This window comes from Gouania willdenowi, chromosome 20, assembly GCF_900634775.1.
Source record: "Gouania willdenowi chromosome 20, fGouWil2.1, whole genome shotgun sequence".
In the NCBI taxonomy this organism is placed as follows: domain Eukaryota; kingdom Metazoa; phylum Chordata; class Actinopteri; order Blenniiformes; family Gobiesocidae; genus Gouania; species Gouania willdenowi.
The window spans coordinates 25,118,344-25,138,574 of NC_041063.1; the positions used below are offsets into that span (position 1 = coordinate 25,118,344).

The window sequence follows — 20,231 nt, forward strand, 5'->3', positions numbered from 1 at the left end:
GTCACAAACGCACACGTTTGTAAAGAAAAAATGGGCCAATGAACATAATAAAAAAAAAAGTAGTTTTTCAGATTTCCAGAACGTGTCACCCAAGAACCAATGCATACATGTGACTAATCATTGGTGACGTGAACAGTCTATGTTCATAGCTCTAAGCTGATCAAATTACAGGGAGCTGAGACATATGCTAAGTAGTTTACTGAAGGTTCAAACATGTTCCAGGCCCAAACACACGCTCACTTTTTTCCAAATTTGAGGGTCTGGCATGTCCACCAGATAGGATGTATAGCTGAGAGAGTGGGTGAGCTATATTACTATACCAATTTTTAGTTTCTGATGTGATGTAATTCCTGAGATATTGGAAGGTGAAAATTGAAGAAAAATACAAATTTTACAGTGTGCCGATTGAATATATATATATCATCGCAGAACAATTGGTAACAACTTCAGAATTTTGTCAACCGAAGTGTGGAGTGTCCTGAAAATTAGTTGGAATAACATGAAGTGACCCCATCTTAGTTCTTATCTTTCTTTATTTCTTCTGAGACTCACATTTCCATGTTTTTTACTGCTATAAATCAATGTTATTAAACTTTATTGCATGATTACTATGTCTGCCATTACACACAGAATATAATAATCTTTGTCTATATAGACTGATACTGCAGAGCTAATGGAGTGTTGAGGGCCAGGAGGGTTCCAGGCTGGTGTATGAGGTCCACTATGTAGCGTCTGGGTAATGGAGAGTCTGGGCTGTCGAAGAGCGTTATTTCATTGAACGCCCGGTTGTATTCAGCACGAACCAGTGTGCAGCTTAATCCAATCTGATCTGCCAAACACTGAAAATATGAAAAGACATGTTGGTTAAACATTATCTAAACGTGAGTGCTTTATTTGTTTATACCTTGAACAGAAGTGCCCGTTCGCCGTAGATCGCCTTTTTGATCAAATCGATCGGTACGACGTTAGACTGGAGATGGGATTTGAGCTCACTGAGGTGTAGCAGCCACGGAAATTCATGCAACTTTTCCTGATCCACAGCTCCACCCATGGTGTCACTCACCAGCCTGAACCAGCAGAACACATAAAACGTTCCAAATTAAAAATGAATCCTGCACGTGATACCTAATACACAGATTAACTCAAGTTGATGAATGCTTTTTTTTAAATTATTATTCCTTCTGATAGTTGAATTTGAACTTTTGAATTTGAACTTTTGAATTTGAACTTTTGAATTTGAACTTTTGAATTTGAATTTTTGAATTTGAATTTGAACTTTTGAATTTGAACTTTTGAATTTGAACTTTTGAATTTGAATTTTTGAATTTGAATTTACATTTTTGAATTTGAATTTACATTTTTGAATTTGAATTTTTAAATTTCAATTTTTAAATTTCAATTTTTAAATTTCAATTTTTAAATTTCAATTTTTAAATTTCAATTTTTAAATTTGAATTTTTAACTTTATATTTTTGAATTAAATTTTTTGAATTTGAATTTTTGAATTTGAATTTTTGAATTTGAATTTTTGAATTTGAATTTTTGAATTTGAATTTTTGAATTTGAATTTTTGAATTTGAATTTTTGAATTTGAATTTTTGAATTTGAATTTTTGAATTTGAATTTTTAAATATACATTTTTAAATTCGAATTTTTAACTTTATATTTTTGAATTAAATTTTTTTAATTAACATTTTTGAATTTGAATTTTTGAATTTGAATTTTTGAATTTGAATTTTTGAATTTGAATTTTTGAATTTGAATTTTTGAATTTGAATTTTTCAATTTGAATTTTTTAATTTGAAGTTTTCAATTTGAATTTTTTAATTTGAATTTTTGAAATCAAGTTTTCCAATTTACATTTTTCAATTTATATTTTTCAATTAGAATTTTTCAATTTGCATTTTCCAATTTACATTTTTCAATTTACATTTCATTTCGGCTGTCTTCAGAAAAACAGAAAACAAAACAAACTCAATTATCGAACGAATCAGCCTAAAGGGGTTCTCTAGATAATATTAAAAAAAAGGAAACTCATGCTATTAGTTTTACAATACACATTCAATATATATTCTACAGTTTTATATGTACAGTTTATACATGCACATCAAACATATATACACATATACATACATACACATGACATGTACATAATATTAATATTATACTATTCAATACAATACATTTTAAATATAAAAAATAGTGTGGCAATATTTAAATTAATAATATTCTCTATCACAATAGATACCTTTTATTACGTTTATTAAATATTAATATATATTTTATAGCATTATATATATTTATAGTACTGCTGTCAGAGGTAAAATTGTTGCTCTTCTTTCTTACACTTACTAACTATATAAGACTTAAAAAGCTAGTAGTAATAACTCTTAAAGTTCAGTAAATTCATCACCTGGCCAACGTGACGTACTGCTCCTTATCGTTCAGTGGGAGAATGCATTCTTTTGCATCTTTTATCAACTTCTGCAGATGAACGTCTTCAACCACATTCACAGGTTCATTCTCTTCTTTTTCCTTCTTCTTTTTCTTCCTGAAAAAAAGTCAACGTAATATAAGAGCAGCAAAGTTTCCTAGGGTTTAAATTAATGTCCAAACCAGGTTCTCAGTTTTCTTAGCCCTCAGGGGCCAAAAATGGACCAGTTTGGTCTTAAGTGGGCCACAGAGTTTAGGTCAAAAAAAAAACAATTCTAACATCAGTTGTGCCGTAGTTTTTAATATCAGTCCCTACTGCATCTTCACTTCAAAATTCTTGATTTTGTAACCGATTTTTGTGGAATGGTTTGTAAGAAATTGCAAGATTTAGAGTTCTTTCCACAATTTGCAATTGCAATTTGAAAACTGAATTCATGTGATACTGTATATTATGCAAAGAAAAGCTGCAACCCCCTGAAAATATTGTAGTTTCATTAAAAAGGTAAATTTAAGATATCTATAACCAGATTATTTGGTGATTTACACAATAACTCATGTTTTCCTGTCCTTTTTTCAGTCGAATTGGATACTCTAAAGTCTAAAGGGCCGGATTTGGCCCCCGGGCCTTGAGTTTGACACGTCTTACTGATAATTGATTACTTATCTGTATAGGAATCTTAGACATGGCTTTCCCTCTTGATATCTATTTATATCTGCACCTTTTTTTTTTTAAAATACAGTACTACCTTTTGTCAGTGCTTGCTGCTGTTTATCCTGTTTTTTCCTGCTATACGAGCCAATGCAACAAAATTTTGTTCTTATCTGTACTGTAAAGTTCAAGTTTGAATGACAACAAAGAAAGTCTAAGTCTAAGTTGAGTTTGACACATGTGCCTTAAATATATCAACTCATTTTAAGCCCTTTAACAGATTGTGCATGTCTTTGAACTCTATGTGGACCCCAAATTCCCCAGAAAGTAAAATACATGATGTTTGATTATCAAACTCCAAACCTTGATTTCTTGTGTTCTTCCTTGGTGCTGGCCTTTTCTTCATCTTCTTCTTCTTTAATCGCCTTTGTTTGTCTGTGACATAAACAACATTAACATATACTGAATTCTATGGATTTTATGCATTTTAGTTTAAAATCATCAAACCATAACTTGTAGAGTTGACTGAAGCACAAGAAAAAGAAGTAAGAGTTGGATTATGTAACACACTGTTTAGGAATGCTTCACATTTCCATGCACAGTAACACTTGGGGAACCTTAAAGGGAACTTGGACAAGTTACTATGCTGCAGAACAAAGGCTCTGAGTTTAGTGCCAGCCTGGAGAAAAGGTCATTATTCACCCTGTGAGGCCACAGTAGAGGTTCACGACAGGGAAAGGGGCGGGGCAAAGAAAAAGAGCATTGTGAATTGGAGCAAAGAGGAGGTGGGGTTTGCATAGAAATCAACACCACTTTTTATAGTTGGCTAATATCTTTCAATAAAATATATATATATAATTTAGCATAATTATGTAGCCGTATACCTGTATGTCATCCAAAAGTTGTTCTCATCCACTGCTGCTAATGCTAAAGTGACTTTTCTGCTGTTTTCACAGATTCAAAGTAATGCTGATAGGGATGCACGATATAGGATTTTTGGCCGATATACGATACACCAATATTTAACTAATTTGGCTGATAACTGATACTGGTATTTTTGACCTCACACCAAATTGTAGAAATCATGTAGTGTCTGTGTGTATTATTATGCAGATTCTTTATCATGTTAACTTTAACTAAAACATGTCATTTTATTCATGGCTTTATCATAATTTTTTATTTCATAAAAGAATCATATAAAATGGATGTATTAGTATTATTATTATTATGTGTCCTTTTGAGTTCTTTCTGGGCGTGGCCAATTTGAGAGTTCTCTCAGGATGGCCACGTCTCCTGTCGTCTGACTGTCTCTGGAAAAGAGATCAGTAGATACCTCTGAGGAAGACTGACAGTTAGCAGTTGAAACATGTCCAAAGATCAAAGTCAATTTGAAATTAAATTTCCTGGAAAAAAAAAAAGTTGTCGGAATAAATGAAACCTTAACATATTATTTCAAAAAAGCCTTTCTTCCACAAAACAGTTACTACCTGCTAACATTTTGTATTTAAGCGGTAAAAACAAAATTCCAAGATCAAAGCATTCTTTGTCATAGTTATGTATGAAGAAAAAAAACCAGCACTTTAAAAATTGATGACTTCAGTAAATAATTCTACTCTAAGTGCTTGTTACTCTCATTAAGTTACTAACACTTCTGCAGTTTTCAAGATGGCGGCGCTTAGTCCCACCCCTCCACGAACAAAGAGGCGTCGACGTATATGATGTCGAAGGGTGGATTGAGGAAGCAAAGCCTGTTATTTGCATTGATGGCGTGGTCGATTATCCGATACTTAATTTCATAGCTGATACAGATAACGGGCGATAATATCGTGCATCACTAATGACTGTTGTTGATATTGTGGCTTTCCACGAATCACAGTAAGAATGAAGGAAAAATACTTCTTAAAGAAACTTTTCATTGCATTTGTCTACGCAACTCAAAATCCCACAAAGCGATGTGCGAAAAACGTTTCCGAAATACAAGTCACATGACCATTTTGAATGACACACAAGGACAGTTTAAAAAATGTGAGTGGTGTGCTTAAGCATCAGGAATCCATGGTGTGTAATTGTGTATGTTGTTTGTATCTTACTCTGCTGACATGTAGACAACGACTACTGGTCGTTGCTGGTTGACTGGCTGCGTCAACAGTTCGTCTAACGTTGGAACCTTCTCACCTTGACGGGCCTGAGGGACAGAACGGAAAAAACATGGACAACGTTTGAAGAGATCTTACATTCTCAAATGTAAAGAAAACTGTAAGATGTTAACGTATCTAAGGATCGAACATGTTACCAACCTTCCCAGCATCGTAGAATCCATGGGTAATGATGTCAGTTGATGCTAAATGACCTGTTAGGCTGTATTTTACTGACAAGTTAGACTTCAGCAGAGCCGTTGTTGCTAGTTTGCTGAATTTGTTTCTTCTGTTCACAGAAAGGTTGATTTCCTCAAGTAGCTCCAAGGCCCTAAAACATAGAAAAGTAAAAGTTCATAGGACTAACAAGTTAGATATTTACTATACTACCACCTGGTGGTGCATTACAGTATTACAACTAACTACAAGGAAGACTTTGGCTGAGTGAAAGATGTATGGTGGCCGGTAGGTGTCAGACGATTCGCAAATACAGAAACAAACACAAATGCAAACCAGAATGCAAAAGCTATGAACGGATGCATCACAAAAACTTCCAAAAAGTAAGTAAAACATTGTTTTCTGTGATTTAAAATTACAGCTAAGATAAATATAGCTTCATCGGGGTCTCACCTTGTGATAGATTAATAACTGGTATTGTGTTATAGTAAGTGTATTTCAATTTGAAACGCCATTCTAAAATTTTAAACAATATTAACTTATGTTCAGTTCTCAAAATATAGATTCACTTTCCCCATTTGAACTAAATCGGAATTTAGAGAACTATCATTTTAAAATACACTTGTTTGAAATTTTAGAATTGAGTTAAAGTTTCAAATTAAAATACAATTTTCAAAGCAAATTAATCCCCTTTCAAAACACAATTTTAGTTAATGTATTGAAATTCTATAAGCCCCTATTTAATGTTATTATTTTCACAAACAAAGAATCTAAACTTATTCTACTTGCATAGTAACATTAGCCAAAAATAGCTAAAATTAGCCACATGATAATGTTCAAATTATTCAATCTATTCTATCACAAGCTGAGACCCGTACGAAGATATATTAATCTTTGTTGAAGTTTTGAAACACAGAAAACATTTTACTTACTTTTCGGAAAGTTTTGCCGAGACAATCGTCCGTCAGAACACAGCTAACCATAACAGGTAACAGTTGAAGTAGTCATTGTGTAGCTTTCGCATTCGTGTTTTTCTCGTTTGCATTTGTGTTATTGGTTTCCTTCATTTTTTGGTATTTGCATATCATCTGACACCTACTGGCCACCATAAAGATGTGTTTTCTTACCCAAGTTTGTACATTTCCACAGCAGGAAACTCATCAATGGCAATGCCAACCACTGCCAAACATGCCCTGGCTAGTACATCTTTGTGGTGGGAACGCAGCAAATCGACCAGAGGTGGAAGACCCCCAGCACTTTGAAACTAATCAGACAAAAAGATAAAAATTGCTTTGTTATAATATATACGGATAGTAGAGGAGAAAAAAGAAATGACACACCCACCTCGACCCTGGCTTCACTATCACAGGCCAGCAGAGCCAGGCACTGCAGGCTGTTGAGCAGAATCTGAGAGTCAGTGGACTTTAGGGGTTCCACCAGCGCCTCCATAACTCCGTGTGACCAGATACCACGGCGGATCTTCACCTGTTCAGCCATGTTACAAAGAGTGGAGGCGGAGTTTGCTACAGTCTTTGGACAACTGCAGGACAACTGCTTAATGAGGAGTGTGTGACCTCCGACCTCAAACACTGTCCTGGAAAATAACAGGAAATCACAAGAGGTTGAATGCACACATAGGAAAATGATGTAGTGTTACATCTGTACCCTAAATTATTGTGTATTGTATAGAGCAGTGATTCTCAACTGGTGGGTCGGGACCCAAAACTGGGTCACGGACCTGTACTGGGTGGGTCGTGCACAGCTGGTCAAAAATTAATAAATTGGATTTGTCTTTTATTTTGAAAGAAACTTTTCTTTTGACACGCAAGCTGTAAAATGCAGGTTGCACAGGAAAATATAGATTTATGTTTTAAAAAAGATTGAATGAATTCTAAAAAAATGTGGGTCGCGATTTAATGACTGTGACAAAATGTGGGTGAGACCAGTTGAGAACCACTGGTATAGAGTTTAGGATATGTGGGTTATAAGTGGCAAAAAAGTGGTGGAAAAGTTAAAATGGGATTTTAAAAACCCACTGAAATTGGTTAAAAGTTGACAGAAAAGTGGCAAAAATAGTGGTGGTCTCAATATTGGAATAATTAGTTTAAATTGGCAAATAACGGGCATGACAAATTGTGATTGTGGTTAAATTGGCAAAAAAAGAAAAGCATAAAATATGATGAAAAAAGGCTAAAAGTGACAATATTAGGTCAACATATTAGTTGGAAAAAGTGATGAAAATGTCTTGAAAGTAGAAAAAAGTGTGCAGAAAAGGCAGTGAAATTTGATGGAAAGGTGTCACAAATTGGAGTAATGTTGCAAAAATGCATTAAAAGGAGCAAAAATTTGGCAATAAAGTGTTGAAAATAGGTTCAAATACAACAAGTTTGGTGTAGTTGCAGAGATATGATAAAAATAAGCAAAAATGGGCTTAAATTGTTTAGAAAATATTTTTAGTTTCTTAAAGGCATCAGGCGACCCCCTCCCAATGTCTCCTGACCCCAAATGGGGTCCTGATTTCAAGCTTGAGAACCCCTGGTATAGAGGATAAGATGATACATTCTGTCTAATGTGTTTCTGATCCTAGAGCTACATTATCCACATTCACGTCGACATTTAGAATAATGACCAACCTGAGCGTTATTGCAGGAAAGAACAAAGGGTTTGTTGTCATTTATGTTGTTGTTTTGTGTGTTATTGTTGTCAATTAGAGTTTTTATGGCATAATCTGCTATTTTGCTGTCATTTTTTGTATTTTTGTTGTATATTTTTGCATACATTTGTTATTGTTTTGTGCGTTATTGTTGTCGTTTTGTATGTTTTTGCAGTCATTTTGTGTATTTTTCTGTAATTACCTCCTCCAGGGAGTTAAAATTTTCAGCTGTGTTTAAATTTGTTTTGTTGTTTGTTTTTTACAGGATTATGTTAAAAAGTACAAAACAAATTTGGACACATTTTTTACCAAATATAGACCTTACACAATGGAGCATTCCATTACATTTTGGAAGGGACCTGGATCAATATACTGATCCTAGATCAGTTTGATCATTGGCTAAATTTCAATTATACATATCTTGGTTTGTAATTGACCGATTTCAATTAAATTTGACTCACTTATGTCTGGTTGGTTTCTCATATACCCCATCGAGTATCATATGAATCGATATCAGGATTTCACATTTAATCGCAAATTATTTAAAAAAAAAATGGGGGTGCCCATACATTTGGACCTACTGTATTTTAGGGATAAATAATTCTTACTACCCCTTAAAGTGGGGGTATCAATTTCATTTTAGTTCAGGGGCCAAATATGGAGCAGTTTATTTTAAGTGAGCCAAAAATGGGTAATTGAATCATTATTGTGATCTGGTTTGCACTTCCACATATAAATAAATTATAAAATAAGTACGGCACTGATAATATCAAAGCAATAAGTGACAGATATCAGTCCCTGGATCCTCACTATCATTCATTTCATTTTGTGACCCATTTTTATGTAATTCAGGAAAATTTTGTGGAATAAAAAGAAAATTGCAGGACTTTGGGAACATTAAGAGTTCTTTTTAATAATTCGAGATTTAAAAATGACTGCCATCATGTGATATAAGCAGAATGTGAGCCCTACAAATATTGTGGAGTTTCATTGAATTTGTGTATTAATTTGAAGATATCTACAACTGAATTAGTTAGTAATTTACACAATGGTTTCTCTGACTTGTTTTACTTGCTGCTGCGGGCCGGATTGGATGACATAAAGGGCCGGATTTGGCCCTCGGGCCTTGAGTTTGACATTTGTGCTTTAAAGTGTGAATGATCATAGTACTTTAATCAGGATCACTGATCCAAATAACTGGCAATATCTAGCAAAGCAGAGATTTGGTGCGTCCTGAGTGCTCTTGTTTTCTATATCGTTACAATGATTAACATTTTACAAAAAATCTTTACTCACATGGAATTGTTCTTGTCATGTGTCAGGTTAGAAAGCGCGGCGCTCGCTGCTTCCTTCAGATGCAAACTCTCACTGCTCATTGACTCCACCAGTTTGGCGACGCCACCTGAAAACATGACAAATAATACAGTTGAATATCTGTAGGTGGAGACGTGAGTGATATTATGATGGTTCAGTAAATACCGAGGTCTCTGAAAGTGTCTTTGCTGGCCTGGTGGAGGCTCATAGCTGCCACTGCGTGACACGTGGAGATGTTTACGTCGACGTTTTCCACTGAAAGAAGCTCCACCAGGACCTTCTCCACGCCATGTTCATGGAGCACTTTACAACACTTAGCTATGAAGGGTTGAACGTGGACACAACAAGCATTAGAGTGCAACCAAAAACATAATTTTAATTTCTAAATCAGGGGTGTCAAACTCATTTTAGTTCAGGGGCCAAAGAACAATTTCAACATCAGTTGTGCCGTAGTTTTTAATATCAGTCCCTGCCGGATCTTAATTTAGAAAATTCTTGATTTTGTAACCAATTTTTGTGTAATTTTGAAAAATTTTGTGGAATTGTTTGTAAGCAATTGCAAGATTTAGAGTTCTGTCCACAATTTACAATTAAAAATGACTGGATTCATGTGATATAAACAAAGGAAAACTGCAAACCCCAACAAATATTGTAGTTCCATTAAAATTGGATGCTCTAATGCAGGGGTTCTCAAATGGTCTCACCCTGGGACCCATATTTTGCCACAGACATTAAATCGTGACCCACTTTTTTTTCAAAATAATTTAACCAACAAAATGTAAAAATAGCTGTTGAAAACACACATATATGATACTTTTTCAAACATAAATCTATGTGTAACATGCATTTCACAGTATGCCTGTCAAAATAAAGTACAACATGAGAGACATTAAGCATTTATTTAATTTTGACCAGCTGTCCGCGACCCACCCAGTACAGGTCCGCGACCCACTTTTGGGTCCCGACCCACCAGTTGAGAAAGTACACGTGTTAAACTCAAGGCCTGGGGGTCAAATCCGGCCCTTTAGATCATCCAATCCGGCCCGCAGCAGCAATGAATGAATGAATCATTGTGAAAATTACCAACTTCTGTAAATATCTCCAAATGAATACACAAATTCAATGAAGCTCTACAATATTTGCAGGACTCTCATGATGGCAGTCATTTTTCACCTCAAATTATTAAAAAGAATTCTAAATGTTACCAAAATCCTGCAATTTACTTAAAATTATTATACAAAATTTCCTCAAATTACATAAAAATGGGTCACAAAATCAAATAAATTGACTGAAGATCCTACTGTGACTATCACATATTTTATCATTTATTTATACGTGGAATGTAAAGTAAAGCACAATAATGATTAAATTACTAATTTTACTACTTAAATTCCGTGGCTCACTTAAAATAAACTGCTCTGTATTTGTCCCTTGTACTAAAATGAGTGTGACACCCCTGCTCTAAAGGGCCAGATTTTAAATCAGTTTTTGAGTTTGAATCTAATCTTGTATCTCTGTGTACACTCACAGCTCTGAGCTGATCTGGAGATGCATTTGATAGCATTGGAGTGAATCTCAGGTACGCTGGGGAGGAGAATAAAATCCATCACTTTGGCCAGTCCTCCATCCTCAGCTAGACTGTGGATAGTTTCACTGTTACACAAACAGTTGGCCACGATTAGTAAGACGTCACTGTGTAGGTCGCTGAAGTCCTGGGATCAAAAAAACAAATAAAAGAGGACTATTAGGATATATTGTAAAGAAAATACACAAGGCTAAAAATGTGCTAAAGCAAAAACTGCACACACACACATACAAACACATAAATATATACTGTATATATATATATGTATATGTATTCTAACTATTTTGCACTGTTCAGTTCCCACTTCTCTGGAATGTTCTATACTAAGTTCTGTTTTATTTTATTTTTTATTTTAATACAAAAACACATTTATTTGAGAAAGTTTACAAAAAAATTTAGAAAAGCATGAATATAACAGTTAAATTTAAGTTTGTGATTTGTGAACAATGCAGTCACATTCGTAATTCATATTACACATTATGTTAGCACTCAGTGATGGAAATAATAAGGCAAGGCAGATTTATTTATATAGTGCATTTCATACACAAGGCAACTCAATGTGCTTTACATGATCAAATAGTGCAACAGAAAACAGCTTAAAATTAATAAGAACATTAAAGTAGGCAACAAAACATTTAAAATCATCAGTAAAAACATTTAAAATCATCAACGACAACATGATCAAAAATCTCCTAATCAATCATATGCAGTAGAGAAAAAAAGTGCCTTTAACTTTGATTCAAGAATGTTCACATTGGATGCTGACTAAACACTATTTAGTTGTTTAAACTAATTTATTGTTTTCATTGATTCAGTCATACACCATAATACATTTAAAATGGAAAAATGTTGCGTCTCGTGTCAAAAATTGTTAGATATTAATTAAGAATAATTAATTACAAAGTCTCTAATTCATTAGATACATTTTTTTAATTCAGTCCCACCACTAATATATATATATATACAGTATATATAAATCGGGGCTTTCGCCTTTAATTGGCCATGTAATGTTAGTACATTAATGGCGCCTGGGGAGCAGTTCAGGGTTAAGGGACTTGCTCAACATCCCACAGTGACGGCCCAGGTGAGGCTTGAACCGGCAACCCTCCGATTACAAGCCCAGCGTCCTTATATATATATATATATATATATATAAACATCCATCCATCCATTGTTTTCACGCCGTTTGTTCCTGTTTTTCAGAGTCGTGGGCTATGGTGAACATTAAGCATGAAAAATGTGTTTTTCTTTGCACTCAAAGAACTTTATCATTACTGTTCTAAAATATGTGATTGCACATTTTATGTTCTCTTTATGAGATTTGGAAAAATAGTCAACGTTTTTACCTTTTCAAAGTAAAGTCTACATTCGTCACCCATTATGTTGAAATTGTTGTTGCGGTGTGGGGCACAACAGAAAAAGTTTGTGAACCACTCCGTTAGCACATTCATAAGGACATACAGGAGCAGAACGTCTCATATTCAGTCCTACAAACACTAACCTGGTTACTGAGGATCTCCAGGAGCTTCTCAAAGCCTTGTTCTTGTCTGAAGGTGTTCCTCGTTTCTAAATCCATGGTGAGGTTCTGCAGAACCTTCAACACCAGTTGTTGAATGACAGGAAAGTCCGACTTAAGAAGTTCGAGTAGAGGAACCATCCCTCCAAACTCATGTACCGCCTGTCTGCTTTTGTAGTCCTGAGTGTATAATAGTAAAAATATAACATTTTTACATGATCTAAATCATATGGTTAAAGATAACGTTGTTGTGATGCTGGGTAACCAACCTGGACTAGATTAAAGATGATCTCCAGTGAGTTCTTCTGTACGTCTGGATCTGAACTGCTGAGGAGCTGAATGACGGGGGGTAATCCATTACTCTCAAAGATCTGAGCCATACTAACATAATCTACTGACAGAGAGGCCAGACATAGGGTGGAAAACTCATGGACGACCACGTCTTCTGTGGAAAGATATAAAAAAAAGTGGAAACAATCCCTGGAGTTTCTTAAACATGCACAAAAAACATGTCACGATACCTTCATTTGACAGCTTTTCTATTAATGATGGAATGACATCAAGTTTCTTTAGAGCGTTCTTGACTTCACCTGTTGGTCGACACAACAAAGTCATGGTTATTATTATTATTATTGTCAAACTCTTTTTAGTTCAGGGACAAATACGGACCACGTTGGGAAAAAGAGTAAATTCAACAATAATGTGCCCTGGTTTGCTTCTCCATGTATAATTAGAGTCCCTGCAAGATCTTCACTTCATATTTTCTTGATTTTTTCAAATTTGGGGAAATTTTGTGTAATAATTTGAGAATGCCGACATGAAATAACAAATGAATCTTCTTTTTTTTTTTTTTTTGGAGGGGCTGAGATATCTACAACTGAATTAGTTGGTCATTTGCAAAATGTTTCATGTTTATATTTTACTTCCTCAGGTGGGCTGAATTTGATGCTCTAAAGCAGACATAGGCAACTGGTGGCCCGGGGGCCACTTGCGGCCCCCAAAACAAAATTGTAATTCATAAAGATGGAAGCTATATGAAGAATAACATAGTACACTAAACTCCAGAAACACAAAAAATTACAACAAAATGCACAAAATGCCAAGAAAAGTACAAAAAGTAACAAAAACACAAAATGATAAAAAAAAAAAAAAACTCAAAATGATTCATTTAAAACACATAAAATGACAACAAACACACACAAAACAACCACTTAAACACACAAAATGACTACAAAAACCAAAAAAAAGCCTTATTGAGGAGAAAATCTACAAAATGGATATAAAAAACACACAAAATGAGCATGTATTAATGCTCAGACTGGTCATTCTTCTCAGTGCTCACATTTTTGTGGCCCCTGCTGTTATAGAAGTTGCCCACCTTTGCCCTAAAGGGCCGGATTTGGCCCCCGGGCCTTGAGTTTAACACTTGTGTTGTGAAGTGAGACCAGCTAAATTTAAGTTTTCAATAATAATTTAAATAGTTTGCCTCACCGTTGGTGGACATAGAGCCAAGGGCCATGATGGCGTTGCGTCTGACCAAGTTGTTGCTGTGAGAAATGATCTTGCAGAGAGGTTCCAGGGCCCCAACTTCAAAAAGAGAAACTTTGTTCTCATTTCCTACCAATAGAGGGAGACAGTGAATTAGAAAACAGTTGTATTATTATTATTATTATTATTATTATTATTATTATTATTATTATTATTATTATTATTATTATTAACAAATAACTACAATAACAAAATATACAAAGGTTCATCAAAACACAATACACAACTAAAACCAAAATAAATCAGACGTCACACAAAAGACAACAATACTAGATTGCAAATATTTTTTCAACGATTTGAACTCATTCAAAAAATTTCATAAATAAATACACACTGTAAATGACCAGATTTCTAGCAATATTTGTATTTACTTTTCTCGTAAAAATGTGATGTCAATGTTAAATCTAAATGTTGAAACTAAATCTTAGATGTAAAATCTGAATCTAAATGTTAAATATTAAATCTAAATTTTAAAACTAAATCTAAATTTTAAAACTAAATCTAAATTTTAAAACTAAATCTAAATGTTAAATATTATATCTAAATCTAAATGTCAAAACTAAATGTTAAATGATAAATCTGAATCTAAATGTTAAATATTATATCGAAATCTAAATGTCAAAACTAAATCTTAAATGATAAATCTGAATCTAAATGTTAAATATTATATCTAAATCTAAATGTTAAAACAAAAAAATAGTAAAGGCTGCTTTACAATAACTGTCCTTGCATTTTAACTCACAAAAATATGAAAATAACCAGTATTAAATGTGTAGAGACATAACAGAAGTTAAAATATCTATATATTATATTAGATCCATTTGTGTTCACTTTGAAAGAAATACTGAATGATTGCACACAATTTCAAGACTTACTTTAGTATTATTTCACTTAGCTGATTAGCCAAGAACAGTAGAAATATCTTGTTTCATTTTTGCATCGTAGTTTAAATGGTTTTTTTTTTTATTCGCTCTTAAATTATATATAGTTTTTTTTTTTTGCATACCTTTCTCTGCAAATGTATAAATGGCTTCACAGGCTTTGACTAACACGTCTTCCTCCTGTGAGTTTAACAGCAGCACGACCGTCGCTGGAGCTTTGGTTTCAACAGGGAGAGGATCAAACTGTCAGAGAGAAAGAATGAAATATATATATTTACTGCTCATGTAAGCATGTATAGCATAAATATATTCTGCATTTTATGCTAACAAAAATGTGCTTAATCAGACTCAAATGCAATGATTCCCTCACCGTTTCCTTGGACGTTTCCATCTCCTTTTTTCCTTTCTTTCCCATTCTGTCACACAAATTACACCTAGCAGCGCTCACAGGATATATAAATATATTATATGAACAATATAGTATATTGTAGAAACAATATATCATGTTTGCACAGTATAATCATATTATTTGTACAGTACAATATCATGTTTGTACAATATAAGTGTATTATTTCTACAATATAATGTTTGCACAGTATAATCTTATTTGTACAGTATGATATGTTTGTTCAATATAAGTATAATGTTCATACAATATAGTTATATTGTGCAAATGATATATCACATTTGTACAATACAAGTATTATATAAATTGATGAGTGTTAATGATTAAATTAATGAGATTATAAACAGAGAATAAACCGACACTTTCACATTTACCTTGTCCGTGGCTCTAATGCTGTGTTCAGGCAGATCAGCCTAAATCATAAGGTGGAATATATCTATATTTGATATTATCTTACAGGACTGAGGCTCTGTGCGTCACCCCAGAATACATGAATTAATTAATGAATTTATCGGTCTGAAAGCGCCCATGTACGCAGGCTTTATCAGCTGACTGTTACTTTATCAGTCCATTAGATCATTTCCAATATGATGTCATCGTTAAACGAAAGGATTCCATCCATGTTCTAAATATTCTCTGTCCGGTCAACGTCCACATCATATTTTAGAAGAGAAATGACTGGTGAGGAGGTGGGACTTTAATACTCGCTTTGATCCTAAAAGCCAGAACAAAACCTGAGGGGTATTCCAAAAAGGAGGTTCAACAAACTCTGAGTCTATCCATAAACTCTGAGTCAACATACCATATCTGATTCCATTACAGCTGGTATGAAGTGGGTCAATTAGAGGTGTCCCGATCCAATATTGATATCGGTCCAATATCAGCCAAAAAACGAATATCAGATTTTATTGGACTGCATCTAAAATCTTTGATATAAGAACTCCAATAAGTTTTTGTTGTTTTTTTCCCCTCCCTCAGTTGTTCGCACCATATACTGACAGTAAAATATAACTGAAGTGAACTTGAATTGTTGACTATTGTTCTCTGTTTTATTAACATCATTTAATCAAGCCTTTTCTAACATTCCACACTACAAAATAAGTAATAAAAGTATGTATGATTTGTGCTGATATCGTATCGGTTCAATATCGGTATCGGCCGATACTCAAGGCTGCAATATCGGTATCATATCGGAAGTGAAAAAGTTGTATCAGGACATCCCGAGGGTCAATCAACCCTGAGTATGTAAACCTTGGGTTACTTTACGTGCACGAGTGCGATAAAAGGCCATAAACAATTGAGCAAAGATCACACAAACTACCATGGCAACCACCCGGAAGAGACTGCAGTAACGCTTCCCATTTCCTTAGTTTGGCCTCCCCCAACACGCTCAAGGATTTCACCAGGATGTTTACAGATGTGACTCTGTCCTCACCCTCCCCCCTCCCAATCCCCTACTCCCAGCTGAACTCTTGGCTCTGAACCCCAACATCTGACTTATCAGAGGAGAGCAAAGTTTATTGAGTCTACGTCTTCTCTGCTTTGTTTGTTTTTTTTACCTGTGAAAAGCGCTCTATAAATAAAGATTACTTACTTACTGGGTGCGCTATCCAAGCTTCAAAATAATGCTGCACGTCTATTTTAGCATGAACGGTAAAGGCTTGTTATGGACGGTGCTGGATTCAGGAACAGCTTGTAAAACTCATACACTACATTTTAATGGTGTAAAAAGAATTCCATCATCATGACGATTTAAACGTCACTGTTATAAAAAAAATAAAGTTCTTTAAAAGTTTTTTTTTTTTAATTTTCATTTTTTTTAAAGAACTTTAAAATAATTAATATAGATATAGGCAGTAATGGGGCCAATATTAAAAAAAATATATAAAATTAAATACAGAATGTCAAGACAAACAACCACGACAGTGTTGTAGTGGACACTCCCTAGTATCACTGTAATAAGTTTCATGAAATTTTACTGTAGAATATTAAAAATAATCTTAGGTTAAAACTGACCATAGGGCCGTAGGTTTACAGCATTGAACGTATGCATAGAACTCCAGTCTATTCATACGGAACGTCCCTCATTGGCCAGTTTAGGTGACATGATAGGTGCATTATATATTTATATATATATATATATATATATATATATATATATATATATATATATATATATATATATATATATATATATGTATTTTTAATGGTGGATCTTGCCGGGTTAAATATATATATATATTTTTCATATATATTGTTAAAATGAAAAATATATATGACAAAAAAGGGATTCGAACCCAAGGCTGCGGAGGCAAGAATTATTGAGTCAGGCGAACCTGTGAAGATAGCATGTTTATGAATATGTGCCAATGTTTGTTTGTGTATAATGTTCATTAATTTGAAAAATAAATTATAAAATAGATTATAAAAAATAATTATTGAGTCAGGCGCTAAGACCACTCGGCCATCCGTATTAATAGAACCATTGTCTATTGATACGTATGAATAGACACTCGGTAAAGACAACTACCGTTTACAAAAACACGTAAAGCAGCACAACATTAGTAATGATGTGAGCACGTCTGTGTGGTGTGTGATGTTACTACTGTGTCAGGGAAGTGTGAAGCTACATTAAAGTGTTCCTGAGAAGCCCTGCAGGGTTTCTACACAAAACCTGCCAGCGAGCAGGTTTAGTTTACTGAGAATGTTACCATGGTGACAAAGAGACAAGCGTAGACCTTACCTTGCTTTCAGGAATGAGATACTCAGAGTTTCCCTATTTGAGCCAGAACATACTCAGAGTTCGAACAGAACCCGCTTTCTGGAATACCCCTCTGGTCCCGACATGCCGTCCAGTTACCATGGTGATTGAGCTCCAGCTTTGTAGTCAAGCGAGATGAAATCCCGGAAGTTATCGCGATAAAAGGAAATCTAGCTCCATAATATATGATGTCAAAAGACAAACTAACATCAGCTATAGCACAAAACAAGGCATAAAAACACTTTTAAATGATGCTACACAACCGTAGCACAGTGAAAAATCACACTATGACACAACATTCACTGAGGACACCTGCTGGTTAAAATGTACAGTGAGAGAACTTTACTGTAGTTATGTACAGTTAAGATGTGCAAATAGTTTCAGGGATTCTTTTTTTTTTCATTGTTTGCACAAGTAAATTATAAGTGTTTTTGTTGTCGTCTTGTGTGTTTTCATTATCATTTTGTAAATTTAAGATAGAGTTTTTGTGTCATTTTGTGTATTTTTGTGGTCATTTTGTGTGTTCTGAGTATTTTATGTGTGCTTAGAGTCATTTATGTGTACTTTTGATATCATTTTGTGTGGTTTTGGAGTCGTTTTGTAAATTTTAAGTGTTCTTGTTGTTTTCTTGTGTGTTTTAGGGGTCATTTTGGGTTTTTGGAGTAATTTGTGTGTGCTTTTGATATCGATTTGTTTGGTTTGGAAGTCATTTTGTCAATTGCATGTTTTTTTGTTTTCATCTTCTGTGTTTTTGTTGTCACTTTGTGTTTAGAGTAATTTGTGTGTACTATTGATGTGATTTTGTGTGGTTTGTGAGTCGTTTCGTAAATGTTATGTGTTGTTGTTGATGTCTTGTGTGTTTTTGGAGTCATTTAGTGTACTTTTCATATTATTTTGTGTGGTTTGGGAGTAGTTTCATGAATTGCATGTGTTTTTGTTGTTGTCTTGGGTGTTTTTGTTGTCATTTTGTGTTTTTACAGTAATTTATGTGTACTTTTGATATCATTTTGTGTGGTTTAAGAGTTATTTTGTAAATTGTATGTGTTTCTGTTGACATTTTGTTTTGTTTTTGTGTCAATTATCTTTACTTTTGATAATAATAATAATAATAATAATAATAATAATAATAATAATAATGCATTGGATTTTGTATAGCGCTTTATCATAGACACTCAAAGCGCTTCACAGAATAAAGGCATTATTCTTTCACTCCACACTTAGTGGTGGTAAGCTACTATTGTAGCCACAGCTGCCCTGGGGCAGACTGACAGAAGTGAGGCTGCCATAGTGCACCATCAGCCTCTCCGACCACCACCAACACTCACTCACACACTACATACTGTACATACTAGGCAATGTGGGTGAAGTGCCTTGCCCAAGGACACTATCACAGATGCTACTGGAACGACTGTCCCCCACTGTGACACCTGGGGAACAGTGGAGGACAGTGGGGGACAACTACTAACCAGTCCCAGACCCGCTATAGCTTACAAGATCTTACAAGACCGGGCCGGTATGGATTTTTCATTCTGTCTGTTTTTGGTGTCATTTTGTGCGTGTGTTATATATCATACAATAGATAGAACAAGTAGGCTAATACTTGTTGAAAACTCCAATAACCACTAACACATACAATTGAAAAATTATACGCTTGACTTAAGAAAGGTGTTTTTGCCAATAATACATTCTTATATTTCCTATAAAATCTTTTTTAGAAAAAAAAATGTTATGTGTCCAAATCAGCCATGTATGACTTGCACAATAATATTATGGGCTTAGCAAAATTAGACATTGCACATATAATGTCAGTGTTGTGTGCTACACTTGTGCAGCATGCAACCAAGGACAAGGTACTGACTTGTAAGCATGTTGCATAAAAAGGAGGGGCAAATGTTGAACAATCACATTACAATATAGGTCATTGCACAAGATCGTGCGCTGCCTGTTTACGGCATTGAGTTACAAATGTGGCCTGAGATGAAATGAGTGAGTCATAAAACCACACAGCATCAGCACATTATGGCCCCCTACTTTTAGAGTAAGGCCTGACACAGCAGTGTGCAGCTGGAAGCATTTCCTATACTCCAGAAAGACAGATGACCTCTATAGATGATAGTACCTCTACTATAGATGGACATTATAACTGACATTAAGACAGACCCCCCCCCCCCCC

At 34.4% G+C, this 20,231-nt stretch overlaps 1 protein-coding gene across 6 annotated transcripts; it reads right to left on the minus strand.

The window, feature by feature from the left end:
• Positions 1–647: 647 nt before the first annotated feature.
• Positions 648–18,066, minus strand: armc3 (armadillo repeat containing 3). Of its 6 annotated transcripts, none has more exons than XM_028434522.1 (18): positions 18,041–18,066; positions 15,262–15,325; positions 15,017–15,134; positions 13,954–14,079; positions 12,984–13,052; positions 12,732–12,907; positions 12,448–12,642; positions 10,890–11,073; positions 9,527–9,679; positions 9,344–9,449; positions 6,739–6,988; positions 6,522–6,658; positions 5,380–5,548; positions 5,173–5,267; positions 3,446–3,517; positions 2,414–2,551; positions 905–1,067; positions 648–839 (listed from the first exon to the last, which is right to left on the minus strand). In XM_028434522.1, exons 2-18 carry the CDS (start codon positions 15,304–15,306, stop codon positions 648–650), a joined length of 2,388 nt encoding a protein of 795 aa, XP_028290323.1. In that variant the 5' UTR covers positions 15,307–15,325; positions 18,041–18,066. The 6 variants fall into 6 exon arrangements, with proteins under 6 accessions (XP_028290323.1, XP_028290325.1, XP_028290324.1 ...); XM_028434524.1 differs by having other exon boundaries at positions 15,262–15,307; positions 18,041–18,065; XM_028434523.1 differs by lacking the exon at positions 18,041–18,066 and adding an exon at positions 15,672–16,155 and having other exon boundaries at positions 15,262–15,307.
• Positions 18,067–20,231: the final 2,165 nt, after the last annotated feature.